This window comes from Embiotoca jacksoni, unplaced genomic scaffold, assembly GCF_022577435.1.
Source record: "Embiotoca jacksoni isolate LCO1_2020_lvr unplaced genomic scaffold, fEmbJac1.0.p SCAF_101, whole genome shotgun sequence".
NCBI classification, from domain to species: domain Eukaryota; kingdom Metazoa; phylum Chordata; class Actinopteri; family Embiotocidae; genus Embiotoca; species Embiotoca jacksoni.
In genome coordinates this window covers 170883-185000 of record NW_027185232.1, presented here as the reverse complement: position 1 = coordinate 185000, position 14118 = coordinate 170883, and the positions used below count along the sequence as shown (strand labels likewise).

The 14118-nt window shown below is 47.2% G+C and overlaps 2 protein-coding genes across 2 annotated transcripts in view; both read left to right on the top strand.

Moving 5' to 3' along the window:
* nek2 (NIMA-related kinase 2) overlaps window positions 1-2216 on the top strand; it is a 6692-nt gene extending 4476 nt beyond the window's left edge. Inside the window, exons 6-9 of the mRNA XM_069173862.1 lie at window positions 76-310; window positions 1028-1082; window positions 1192-1268; window positions 1537-2216. Coding sequence (XP_069029963.1) covers window positions 76-310; window positions 1028-1082; window positions 1192-1268; window positions 1537-1742 — 573 coding nt within the window. The 3' untranslated portion in view covers window positions 1743-2216. The remainder of the gene's footprint in view (window positions 1-75; window positions 311-1027; window positions 1083-1191; window positions 1269-1536) is intronic.
* Window positions 2217-3095: 879 nt separating this feature from the next.
* slc30a1a (solute carrier family 30 member 1a) lies at window positions 3096-10610 on the top strand. Its single transcript, XM_069173849.1, has 2 exons — window positions 3096-4048; window positions 7991-10610. The coding sequence occupies exons 1-2, from the start codon at window positions 3472-3474 to the stop codon at window positions 8884-8886; spliced, it is 1473 nt and encodes a 490-aa protein (XP_069029950.1). The 5' UTR covers window positions 3096-3471; the 3' UTR covers window positions 8887-10610.
* The last annotated feature ends 3508 nt before the right edge of the window (window positions 10611-14118 follow it).

The following is a 14118-nucleotide window of genomic DNA, read 5'->3' as shown; positions in this document are numbered from 1 at the left end:
GCACCGGTGACATCAGCTCCCCAGCTTGTGTTTTGATGTCGTCAGGGTGAATTAACCGGTCGTCTCTGTTGCCAGGACTACCTGAGGCCTTCCGTTGAGTCTATTCTCCAGAGCAGCCTGTTGAGCGACGCAGTTGCCGAGGAGCAGAAGAGGGTGCAGGCGAGGCCCCGGAGGAGGTCAGCGGACCCTGACGGTCTCCTCCACAAACCGGCCGAACCAGCGTCGGCCTCTGCCACGGAGCTCCGACTCCGGGAACAGGCTCTGCGGGACAGAGAGCAGGCTCTGAAGGAACGTGAGGAGCGGCTGGAGAGTAAGACTTTGATTTTTCAGCCCCGGAGCTCAATTCCATGTCTGTCAGAGTCGGGGAGACACTATGACCCTCGCTGACCTGCAGCTGGGTTACTGCATTTCACAAAATGTATAAACTTATTCAAAGCTGTTTATCATTAAAAAAAAAAAAAAAAAAAACCTGGAATAGCTGTGGATTCTGGTGAAATATTTTGTGCATAATTGTATTTGCTTTTAACATTATTCCATTGATATCTGACTAAAGTGCTTGGAGGATCTGACTGAAGTATCTTCTTGGACAAAATCCAGGAAATGTATTTTCTGTATGGGGTTATTAGGCATTTTTTGGCATTATTTAAATTCCATGGATTTAAGATTAGTAGCAGCATAAACCCAAATTAACATCCAATTGTACGTATGTCGTGGAATAAACTAAAAAACATGAGTTACATTTCACTTGGAGGGTGGCAATGCAGTCAAAGAAACATGCTAAAGATTGAACAGGTTTAATCACGTTGGCTGAAACAGAAGTGTTGCAACCAAATGTTGACCCACTTCTGGCTGACAGTCGAGATTACATGGTACAACCTAGATGTGTGTGTGTGTGTGTGTGTGTGTGTGTGTGTGTGTGTGTGTGTGTGTGTGTGTGTGTGTGTGTGTGTGTGTGTGTGTGTGTGTATCTAAGTGACATTAATTCCAAAACTAAAATGTTTTCTTTTTTTTGGTCTTTTAATGGCAGAAAGGGAGCAGGAGCTGTGTGTTCGTGAGCGACTGTCACAGGAGAAACTCTCACGGTAAACTTTTTAAAGAAGCGATATTATTTGACCTATTTAGCACCTTCTTCGATATTATGTGCGTCGGTCCTTCCAGCTGATTGGTGTTCATTGTACTCTGCTGTTTCAGAGCAGAGACTTTACTGACAAACTACAGCCGCCTGCAGCATCAGAGGGACCTGCAACCGCTCTATGGCAAAGACATAGGTATGGAAACCCAGCAAAGACCTCTGGACTTACAAGACAACAACTGAGCACTGTTTTTATGTCTTAATGCATCTGTCTGAAATCAAGTATATCTATTACTATTTATATCATGTAAATAAAGTTTTTATACAACAATAAAGCATCTATTAAATAAAATCTGCATTTTAAAGGCTCATACGACACACCCGACAGCCTGAAATCTACCTGTCGTTTTGGATTACAAAGCCTTTACTTTAATCGGTTACTTGACTCCTTGCTGTTTGACTAGATGTGGAGAACCTGTCGCCCGGCAAGAAGAAAGTCCACTTTGCCGCTGAGAGCAAAGAGAACCGGCGGCCTGACAGCCGTCAGAGCGCGACGTCCCAGGAGCTGATGCTGAGGAGGCTGCAGGCAGCCAACCTGCGCGCTCAAACGCTGAACGAAGTGGAGAAGATCTGTCAGTTCAAGAGCAGGCAGATCCTTGGAATCCGCTGATCATACAGAAATCCGTGTGATTTATGATTGAAAGCTTCTGAAGGCGTCATAACAACTGGATGTAAAATAAGATTTATTTATATGATAACTAAGTAGCTTGAGTGAAGTCGGATGACTCATTCCAGTGTCCTGTCATGTGTATGTTATTATAAGCTTCAGTGTCACAATTGTATTTAGTTTGACAGTCTGACGTGTGTTTGTGTTGATGTTACCGGCAGCTTTTGATAGTCAGTGCACTGTTTGTTCTTGCAATATTTATGAAAGTCAGTTTCTTTCAGAAATTGTATGTCAATAGTCATAAAAGGGCAGATTTCTTGATGACTTATATCTATAAGAAGTGATAGTAGCACATATGAAGAATAACTTCAGAACCTGTGACGGCAATGAACATGTAAACTATGCAAATGATTAATTTGATGTATTTGACTTTAATAGATTCCAAATTTAAAGTAGTAATAGATCAATATTAAAACAAGATAAATACATTTTGTGAGTCTGTTAACTTTAATATTAATCAAAACAATTGTTGAATATAAGTCGTTTTTGACTTGCATTACAATTCCACTGCAGACACTGTTGAACCAATACTGATACCTCCCACCAGGGGGCATCAGTTCCCCGTGAAAAGGGATGAGAGCAACAAGAGTTCACATCTGGAGGTCCTTTGTTTTGTATTAGATTAATGGATATGATTAAGAGGGTAATTTGTATTCCGTATTTATTGAACTCTACAATTAAAGGACACTATTTAGGTAGGTTTCCTACTCCTAATTATGTACCGAAACCTTTTTGATAAAGATATAAATATGGTTTGGTTTAACTTCAGTAAAAGTAATTACATCTTTTAAAAAAAAAAAAAAAAAAAAAAATACGGAGCCAGAGTAGGAACATTTGAATAATCAAGCAACGTAAAAAAAAAAAAAAAAAAAAAAAAAATAATATATATATATATATATATATATGAGAGTATTTAAAGCAGACAAAAGACAAAACAGCAATAACTTTTATATTATAGATTTGTCTTATTTTTGATTGTGATAGATTTTTTGATTGTGTGATGAGAAATCAATACAGAAAGATGAATGAAGTGTTTGTTTGTTTACACATGCGGACGTTGAATATCAGATGGTGATAGTTTTGATTGACGCACCGATACTCCCGAGACGAGGCCATTCAGCATGTCATCGCGAGACTACAGGTTCCTTTAGCGTGCGTAGCAACCGTTGTTGTCTGGCTTGTTTGCGCCGCCCACTTGCGAGAGTTACAACATAGGACCAATCAGATTCGCTCCAGAAGCGCAATAACCAATGGGAATGCTCCGGGGCGTGTCCTCGCGGCGCTGGGTTCCGTGTGGAAAGTTTACCGGCTCGGGTGCAAAGTTTCAGCCGTCTGCAAACCGGAGCTCGTCGGCAAACGGTTCTACAAAGTGCTGGCGACGGCTGCGGTGTAACTCCACGGGAACCAGAACACAGCATCTGGGTTTCATTTGGCCTTCGTTGGTGTTCCGGTGGAACCGAGTGATGCTGCCGTCCGACGTCCCGGAGCTGTGAGCGTCGGTCGTATTGTCTCGGTTAGCTTAAGTCGTTAGCCTGAGTGGAGCTAGCCGTGGTCGAGAGAAGAACCGAAGAAGAACCGAAGAAGAACCGAGAAGAACCGAAGAAGAACCGAAGAAGAAGAACCGAGAAGAACCGAGAAGAACCCTGATTGAACTCGAAGCTCGGACGGAGACATGGCGTGTGAGCCCAACCGTGTGCGGCTGCTGTGCATGCTGTCGCTGACCTTCCTGTTCTTCGTGGTGGAGGTGGTCGTCAGCCGCATCACGTCGTCTCTGTCGATGCTGTCCGACTCCTTCCACATGCTGTCTGACGTCATCGCGCTGGTCGTCGCTCTGGTCGCGGTTCGGTTCGCAGAGAAAACCCACGCGACCGACAAGAACACGTTCGGGTGGATCCGGGCGGAGGTGATGGGGGCGCTGGTGAACGCCGTCTTCCTCACGGCGCTGTGCTTCACCATCGTGCTGGAGGCGGTGGAGCGCTTCACGGAGCCGCACGAGATCGAGAGCCCGCTGGTGGTCGCGGGGGTCGGTGCCGCCGGGCTGCTGGTCAACCTGCTCGGCCTCTGCTTGTTCCGCGGGCACGCCGGCGGAGGGCACGGGCACTCCCACGGAGGAGGGCACTCCCACGGAGGAGGGCACTCCCACGGGAACAAGAGCAAGAGGGGGAAGGCTGAGAACGGGTCTTCAGGAGAGGAGACCAACAACCTGGTGGGGAACCACAGCAGCCCCGGAGACCTGAGGTCCAGAGATGGTAGGTATGAAGATGTGGAGCATCTCGCTGCTGAAGTCTGGATTTAAAGCTGTTGAAATGTGTGTGAACCGTCCAGATCCGGTTGATCTTCGTTGTTGGAGTCCAGATGAGGAAACGGGACACTGAAGATGTTCAGCTCCTCCAACAGCTCCTCTGTTGTTTCCTTCATCATTTAGACCTTTCGCTTTCAAATATTTGTTGGTTCGTTCTGTCCTTGGAAACGGGGCCAGTTTTCTGTTCTCATGTTTCATGTCACACTGACCTCAACCACCTCCGAGAGATAAGATCCAGAAGATTCAGGGATTCAGAACAAGACACCAAGGTTTCATGTTTCCTGCTCACATGTTCCTTCAACTATCAAAGACCAGGAAAGTAAAGTAGAGATGATCAGAGCCACAGTGTTGGGAAGAAAAGCTTCCTGGTGGGTCTGCAGCAGGTCAGTCTGTCCCCCCCCCACCCACCCCCACCTTCACCTCCCCCCACCCCCACCTTCACCTCCCCCCCACATTCACCCACCCCCACCCCCACCTTCACCTCCCCCACACCTTCACCTCCCCCCACCCCCACCTTCACCTCCCCCCCACATTCACCCACCCCCACCTTCACCTCCCCCACACCTTCACCTCCCCCCACCCCCACCTTCACCTCCCCCACACCTTCACCTCCCCCCACATTCACCCACCCCCACCCCCACCTTCACCTCCCCCACACCTTCACCTCCCCCCACCCCCACCTTCACCTCCCCCCCCACATTCACCCACCCCCACCTTCACCTCCCCCACACCTTCACCTCCCCCCACCCCCCACCTTCACCTCCCCCACACCTTCACCTCCCCCCACATTCACCCACCCCCCACCCCCACCTTCACCTCCCCCACACCTTCACCTCCCCCCACCCCCACCTTCACCCCCACCTTCACCTCCCCCCCCACCCCCACCTTCCCCCACACACCCCCTCACTGAAGGGTTAAACCCATACAAAAGAACATTACTTCCCCTACACACACACACACACACACTTACTCACACACACACACACTCACACACACACACACTTACTCACACACTCACACACACACACACACACACTTACTCTCACACACACGCACACACTCACACACACACACACACTTACTCACACACTTACTCTCACACACGCACACACTCACACACACACACACACACACTTACTCACACACTTACTCACACACTCACACACTCACACACACACTTACTCTCACACACACACTCACACACACACACACTTACTCACACACACACACACACTCACACACTTACTCACACACGCACACACTCTCACACACACACACACACACACTTACTCACACACTTACTCACACACACACACACACACTTACTCACACACGCACACACTCTCACACACACACACACACACTTACTCACACACGCACACACTCTCACACACACACACACACACACTTACTCACTCACACACACACACACTCACACCACACACACACACACACACTTACTCACACACACACACACTTACTCTCACACTCACACACACACACTCTCACACACACACACACTTACTCACACTCACTCACACAAACTCATACACACTCACTCACACTCACTCTCACACACACACACACACACTTACTCACACACTCACACACACACACACACTTACTCACACACACACTCACACACTCACTCACACACACACACACACACACACACTTACTCTCTCACACACACACTCTCACACTCACTTACACACACTCACTTACACACACACACACACACACACACACTCTCATACACACTCACTCACACACACACACTTACACACACACACTTACACACACACTCTCACACACACTCACACACTCTCACACTCACACATACACACTTACTCACACACACGCACTCACACATACACACACACACACACTCACTCACACACACTCACATACACACACTCACACACACACTCACACACACACTCACACACACACTCTCACTCACACACACTCACACACACACTCACTCACACACACTCACATACACACACTCACACACACACACACTCACACACTCACACACACACACTCACACACACTCTCACACACTCACACACACATTCACACACACACACACACTTACTCACACACTCACACACACACACACTCACACACACACACTCGCTCACACACACACACTCACACACACACACACAGCTCAGCCCTGCCAGCTTCATAAATGGGGTGTAGGTCCAGCTTCATAAATGGGGTGTAGGTCCAGCTTCATAAATGGGGTGTAGGTCCAGCTTCATAAATGGGGTGTAGGTCCAGCTTCATAAATGGGGTGTAGGTCCAGCTTCATAAATGGGGTGTAGGTCCAGCTTCATAAATGGGGTGTAGGTCCAGCTTCATAAATGGGGTGTAGGTCCAGCTTCATAAATGGGGTGTAGGTCCAGCTTCATAAATGGGGTGTAGGTCCAGCTTCATAAATGGGGTGTAGGTCCCGTCCTCCTCTGTGCACTGATTGCTGTTACTGGGTCATACATCAGTGTAATGGTGGAGTCGACATGCCCAGACACACCGTTAGCTGTTGATGAATGACCCGGCGGTGTCCCGGGATGGAGGTGAGCCGCCGTTCCCTCGGTGCCGTTCCCTCGGTGCCGTTCCCTCGGAGCCGTTCTCGGTGCCGTTCCCTCGGAGCCGTTCTCGGTGCCGTTCCCTCGGAGCCGTTCCCTCGGAGCCGTTCCCTCGGAGCCGTTCTCGGTGCCGTTCCCTCGGAGCCGTTCTCGGTGCCGTTCCCTCGGCGCCGTTCTCGGTGCCGTTCCCTCGGAGCCGTTCTCGGTGCCGTTCCCTCGGCGCCGTTCTCGGAGCCGTTCCCTCGGTGCCGTTCCCTCGGCGCCACCTGCGATTACTAATTAAATTAGCTAAATATGAATTACTACTCAGTGTTTTTGTTGCTGTTAGGAGCCCACATGCTGTGATTCATGTAATCCACCATCTCAGTGGTGTGTTGTTTCTCCTGTGTGTGTGTGTATGTTTTTGTGAGTGTATGTTTGTGTGTGTGTGTATATATGTGTGTATATGTGTATGTGGTGTGTATGTGTGTGTATATATATATGTGTGTGTATGTTTGTGTGTGTGTGTGTGTGTGTGTATATATGTGTGTATATGTGTATGTGGTGTGTGTGTGTGTGTGTGTATATATATATATGTGTGTGTATGTATGTGGTGTGTGTATGTGTGTGTATGTGGTGTGTGTGTGTGTGTGTGTATATGTGTGTATATGTGTATGTGGTGTGTGTGTGTGTGTATATATATATGTGTGTGTATGTGGTGTGTGTGTGTGTATATATATATATGTGTGTGTGTGTATGTGTGTGTATGTGGTGTGTGTGTGTGTGTGTATATATATATGTGTGTGTATGTGGTGTGTGTGTGTGTGTGTGTGTATATATATATGTGTGTGTATGTGGTGTGTGTGTGTGTGTGTATATATATATGTGTGTGTGTGTATGTGGTGTGTGTATGTGTGTGTATGTGGTGTGTGTGGATTTGGTCACGACCCTCAGAAGTCGTCTACAGTTAAAGACGCACCATCAGCAGCAATAATAACATAAATACGTGTAATGAATTAAAACACTGAATGGACTTCAGTCTCTCCTCTCGACTCCAACATTGGTTTCATTATTACAACGCGGGCTCTTTGTTCATTCTTTTTTTAAATGAAATGAAATTCCAAATAATGTAACTGAACTTTTTAACAACCTGATTATCTTTCCAGAATCGTCTTCCTGTACGTTGCTTTGTTTTAGCTTTGTAGATTTTGTTCCATGTCATGTTCTGCTGTATTAGTATCTCGGTGTCAAAGTCCATTTGATTGTTCCAGTAAACCAAAACAACCGGCCTGTTTTTTTTTTATTATTATCTTCAGAGGTCAGCTGTAAAGACAGCACAGAGGTGCAGATGAACGGCAACACCCACTTCGAGGAGATGGACCAGGACCAAGGCTCGTCGCAGCTCAACATGCGCGGGGTCTTCCTGCACGTGCTGGGCGACGCTCTGGGCTCCGTCATCGTGGTGGTCAATTCTCTAATATTTACCTTTGTGTGGAAGCCCTGTAAAGCCGGCGAGATGTGCGTGAACCCGTGCATCAACAGCCACACCACGGACCACCGCCACGTCAATCACACGCTGGTCGACCTGCTGGAAGGTCCCGTCGGGCAGACCGCCGGCCCCTGCTGGGTTCTCTACCTGGATCCCATGCTCTGCATCACCATGGTGGGCATCCTGCTGTATACCACCTACCCGCTGCTGAAAGAGTCGGCCCTCATCCTGCTGCAGACGGTGCCCAAGCAGATCAACATACACCACCTCAACGAGCGGCTGCTGAGCCTGGACGGCGTCCTGGCCATCCACGAGCTGCACATCTGGCAGCTGGCCGGCAGTCGCATCATCGCCACGGCGCACATCAAGTGCCACGACCCCACGTCGTACATGGAGGTGGCCAAACGCATCAAGGACTTCTTCCACAACGAGGGCATCCACGCCACCACCATCCAGCCCGAGTTCGTCACGTTCAGCTCGGAGTCCCGGGACTCCCTGTGCGAGCTGTCCTGTCGGACTCAGTGTGCTCCCAAGCTGTGCTGCGGCTCCGCGGACAAACAGAACAACGGCTCCGACAGGAAGGCCGGCAGCGACTGCAAGGAGGCCGGCGCCTCGGCCCTGGAGGCGATCGGAGAGGCCGCGGAGCAGGCCGCGGCCGTGCGGGTGTGCCCTCGGCCCGAGGCCGGGGTTACCCTCACCAGGGAGGTGGAGTCGTCTCTGTGAGATGGAGGAGACGGAGACAAACGGAGGAGGAAAACCACCACTTTGGTCAAAAGCGTCATCGTCATCTACAGGAAGCTGTAATCTTTTTTTTGACCAGTCGTTGCCCTGAAAAGGAAATCATTTTCCATAGCCTTTTATTGTCTGTTGTTGCCCCTATATATGGCTGAACCCCCACCCACCCACCCACCCACCCCTCCACGTTCATGCGTTTGAGCCTTAGTTTCCATCTCTTTCCTGTCTCTCCATGTACTGACTTCCACCTCCTCCCGGCCTCTTGTCTGTAGCCCTGGCAGTATGGTGGCGATGCATGTTGGGGTTCACTGACCTCATCTCCTCCTGGACCGGAGCGAGGCCTGCATGAGTGTCCCTCATTAGCACCGTGTTGTGATGTGTCATCTCGTCCCACGGTGTCTCTGTGCCAAAGCTTCTCACTGCAGGACTGAAGGGATCGGAGGGACGTCCTCTCCTCCAAACGGACGCACACAACACATGCAAGTCGGAGCACATCGCGAGGTTGTTTAGTTGAGCACATGGACCTGTCTACCGTTTAGGTTTTTGCGTAGGCTTTGAGCAGATCTATTTCCTTATCCTCTGGCCTCAAGTGGAATAGTACTGTATTACATAATAATTTAAGTATTTAAGTTATTAGAAATGATCGATTTCTCTCTGTAGATGCTGTTTGTAATATTTAGTTTGGATGATGGGCACATTTTTGCAATTTTTTGTTTTTGAATTTTTTGACAGACCATCTATGCTGTAGTCAGTTTTTTCAAATGTGATGTTTTTTTTTATAATAATTTTGTTTTTCAGACTTTTCTCTGGCCTTGACTTTAATTGCTGTCATTAGTTGGATACAAAACACCTCTCTCACCTTGCCTTTTAAATAAAGAAAAGCCTGCTGTGGTATAGCACTCGGTGTAGTAGACACAGTGGAACGGATCTTCTTGCAACGACACACTCACTTAATTAAATGTTTATTCATAAATTTGAGCCCTTGCAGGCTGGAGGGTCTGTTGTGAAGAATTGAACACCGTACGCCAACGGTGAAACACTATTCTCTGTACTGGAAAGCTTTCTGATGGTCCGATTTTTATTTTCAAATCCTCATGAATGTGTTCAACACCTCGTCACAATCCATGCTGAGGGAGTTTTTATATTTCCAGGGTATTCTACTATGTTTGCATGACCAAACTGAGACCTGGTGTTCGACTCTTTAACCAGCTCCGCGACGAGCTCTAGTTGCTGCTCACCAGCGCCTGCTGGTATCTTCCAATATTTCTCATAACTAGGGAATGACGCATCATATAGCTTGTCTGTCCTCTGCGTTGGACAGCTGAGCAGGCTGTTTGCTGAATTAAAGTCCGTTTGGTGGCCTTTGAAATTGTACGACTTTTCCCTCATCAGCACAGATATCATCTAAAGTTGATCTATTGATACGTTTCAGATTTCCACTCTTGATTTAAATGTGTATGCAATATAGAAATATGTGCTGGGAAATGTATTTTTCTTCATTTGTAATGTTTGGTCACTTTTATTCTGTCTTTTATGACTTGAGCTCTATGTGCAAATGGAAACAAAAGTGTTTTTTTTTTATTTTAGATATGACACATCAGCTGATGTGTTTTTGGTATATATACATATATATATATCTCTACAGTACCTGTCCAATGTTATTGTGAAATAAAAACAAATTATAGCTGTTTTGTACAGTTGAAGAACCCAAATTTGTCTTCGTCTTACTTTCTCCAGCCTTGTATTGAAAGTGTGTTTTTATCAAGAAAACCTTTTTTAGGTAGAACTTTTAGAAAACACGTGTCAGAGAAAGAAGAGCGGGTAGACTGAGAATAAATCAAGACTGATTGCCAAAGAAAGTGAAGGTGTTCAGGATGCTGTTTAAAGTTTTGACTTGCAAGCGTGTGATCTTTCCTTTTTAGCCCGTCCTTGCTAAAGGGGAGGTTGATCTGCCAGCGCCAGATAACCCGACCAGCCAGAAAACAGTTGGCTCACTGGTGACACAGACGAGGTCCTGAACAAGCCAACAGGGTTTAGACACAGAGCCTCTGAATTTGACCACAAAGACACAAAGCAACCACAAACGAAAGCAAAACCTCCACAACGAGTCTAAAATGACCACGAAAAAACAGAAGCGAGCCTGCTGAGAGCTGCATAATGTTCACAAAGACGCACAAAACATCCACAGGGACACAAAATGTCCACAGACAAATGTAAAACAATGACGAGCTGTTGAGGTCAGGAAACGGAAAGATAAAATAACCTCAACACAAAAGTCAAAGTAGAAAAAACAGTTGAGTGTCACTAAAAATAAAACAGGGACCACAGTTCATAAAGAAAAGATGAGTTTTAAGACGAGAGTTTACATCTTTCATGAATTCAAAATGTCATTTAAAACAGCATTTACAAGCAGATATCACGTAAAGTCACACATGTTGATGTTAGCCGGAAGGCCCGCAAAGATATTTACAGCTTATGTCTTCTTAAAACTACAAAACCTCAGAGTACCTAAACAGTGATAACGGTTAGAAGTCACTGTGACACTGAGTGGTGGAGACACGCGGCCATTACATAAGTCCAGTATGTAATGGCCGCATTTCACAACCCGTCTCCGCGGTAGTGAAGCAGCAGACACTGGGCTTCAGTCTGCGGCCGAGTCTCACTGGAAGTCTGGAGAGGCTGCAGACTGAACGTGTGGCTGGCGGAGACGCCACCCGGCCGGGGGGGACTCATGCAGGAGGCCCGGGGGGATTTCCAAAGGCAACAAGCTTCGAGCTTTACCGAGCATTCCTCGGTGCTGCCGGCTCCTCGCTCACTGTCGTCTCCCCCACTCCCCCCCCCGCTCACTGTCCCCCCTTTCATGTGGACAGTTGAGTGTCTCAGTGGGTCTCCGTCTTGTGCTCTGTGTCCTCTCAGCAGGACAGTGGGGTCTGTATTGTCCACTTTGCACCCCTTACGTTTTATCGGTGTTACCATCTGGTCTGAGTCGCTCGAGATAAACATCAGCAAGGTGATTATTCAACAGTCTGAAAAACACAGAAACTTATTTGACACCTGGTTTCAAAGGGTTTTCTTTCCAGAGGCCTAAAAGACTCGTCTAAACATCTGGATAAAAAAGTTTGCTGCTTCGGGTTTCTACAACTGTATTGGGCACAGGTGTAACCATGGATACACTCGCATCTGTCCACTTCCAGTTATTTCAATGCAGCCCCTCCTTTAAGTTTTTGTGGTTTCTCCTTCTGAAAACAATCTCTTCAAAGTCCAAATACTTGTTGTCACACCGTCTTTCTAAATGAGAAATAATGTCCTTGTTACTAAAACTGATTCTGAAGTACAATTTCACCAGATCATCTACTAAAGGCAATTTGTAGAAGTATGTATGCCGACATTAGTAGTTTCATTTCATTTCATTTCAAAATCCTGACTTTAATCTTGAAGTGTCGACTTTATTCTCAAAGTGGTAAATGGTCTGCACTTATTCACGCCTTCTCATCTTTGTGGTCTCAAAACACTTTATAGTTTTCCTCCCATTCAGGCACTCACACAGTCATCCACCGTTGGTGGCAGAGCGGCCATGCGAGGTGTCTGCCTGCCATTGGGAACAACTTGGGGTTCATTGTCTTGCCCATGAACACTTTGACATTTGGACATGAGACCCCAGAGATTGAACCACCAACCTGCTCCACCATCTGAGTCCCAGCTGCAGACCGTGCAACTATTCAGGCAGTGAAAAAGGTGTCGTTTTACTTTTGATAGCGATACAGACAACAGGAACTCGCCATAACTGTGAAACACCAGATAACTGACAGGGCTGGATGGACCGGGCCATCTGTCTCCATCTGTCTCCATCTGTCTCCATGGCCTGGACGTGAGACTGAGGTCAGGCAGGACGGGTGGGGGGTGGGGTTCAGAGGTCACTCTGTTGCTAAATGGATTCACCTTTGCCAACACAGCGTTTGTAGGCACACTGACATGCGTAAGCTAAAACTCAGTCATTCATTAGAGGGGGCGGGGGGGGGGGGGGGGGGTAGGACACAATACCCCACAAAAAAGCTTCTCGTTGACGCCCAGTTTGTGACTATTGGAGCAAATTTTTATGAAAATGTAGTTACCAGGCGATCCTCAAGGGATGTGAGCTATAACATGTTAATTAGTGAGATTTTGTCAGGCAGGCTTACTGGTGATCCTGTTTTTAGTGTTTATGCTAAGCTAAGCTACGCTGCTTTACGGTGTAGGTATCGAGCGAACAGATGAGGTATTAATAAGAAAATAAGCAGATGCTAAATTGATGGAGGAAAAAGGATTTGTCTCTTCCTCTTGTTTGCATTGTGGCTCCGGAAAATCTCTTGTCCGAAAAGTTTTCCTTTGTTTTCTGTCTTATTTGCAAGTGATTCTTTCCGCATCTAGTTGACGACTCCCCGGTGTCCTTACCTACAACCAACTCTGTATTACCATACGAAAGACAAAGGGAATGGAGGCGATGGTCTACTGTTTGTCAACTGTATAAAAGCTGCCCTAAGGAAAGCCCTGCTGGTGAGACAAGGACTGCTGGGGAGAGCCCGGCTGAAGAGGGGGAGAACAGAAGACGAGGACGGCGGAGGAGAGGACTGCTGGGGAAACCAGGCTGGGTAGAGCCCAGCTGGAAGGACCGCTGAAGAAGAACCGCTGAAGAAGAACCGCTGAAGAAGAACCGCTGAAGAAGAACCGCTGAAGAAGGACTGCTGGAGAGAACTGTTGGAGAGAACTGTTGGAGAGAACTGTTGGAGAGGACTGCTGGGGGAGGACTGCTGGGGGAGGACTGGTGGGGGGGGGGACTGCTGGACACCTCTCTTTGAGGGTGCATGTAGTTGCCCCTTCTTGCAAGAATAAAATGTCTGATGTGTTTGATTTTGAACCAAGCCTCTGAGTAATTTTTCCAACATAAATATACTGAAGATATCAGCTACCAACTTCCTGTAAAAAAAATATTGCTTTCACTATTATCCATTCAACATACACATGCAGTACCTTTTTACATACAGTTTTATGACCTAAAGGCCACAGAGTGACATCCTGTGATGGTTACTGATGTGCTCTCCCCTCTCAGCATTGAATTTTTTAAAGATAAACTGAAGAAATACGTTTTCCTTTATCAGTCCTGTTACTCTGACTTCAAAATAAACCGTTCAAAAATGCACTAGATTATTTGAAAAGACATTGACTCCATGATAATAACAGGGC

Coding starts and splice junctions, on each gene's coding strand:
- slc30a1a (XM_069173849.1), top strand. CDS start 3,472: ATGGCGTGTGAGCCCAACCGTGTGCGGCTGCTGTGCATGCTGTCGCTG. Junction 4,049..7,990: donor AGACCTGAGGTCCAGAGATG/GTAGGTATGAAG, acceptor TATTATCTTCAG/AGGTCAGCTGTAAAGACAGC.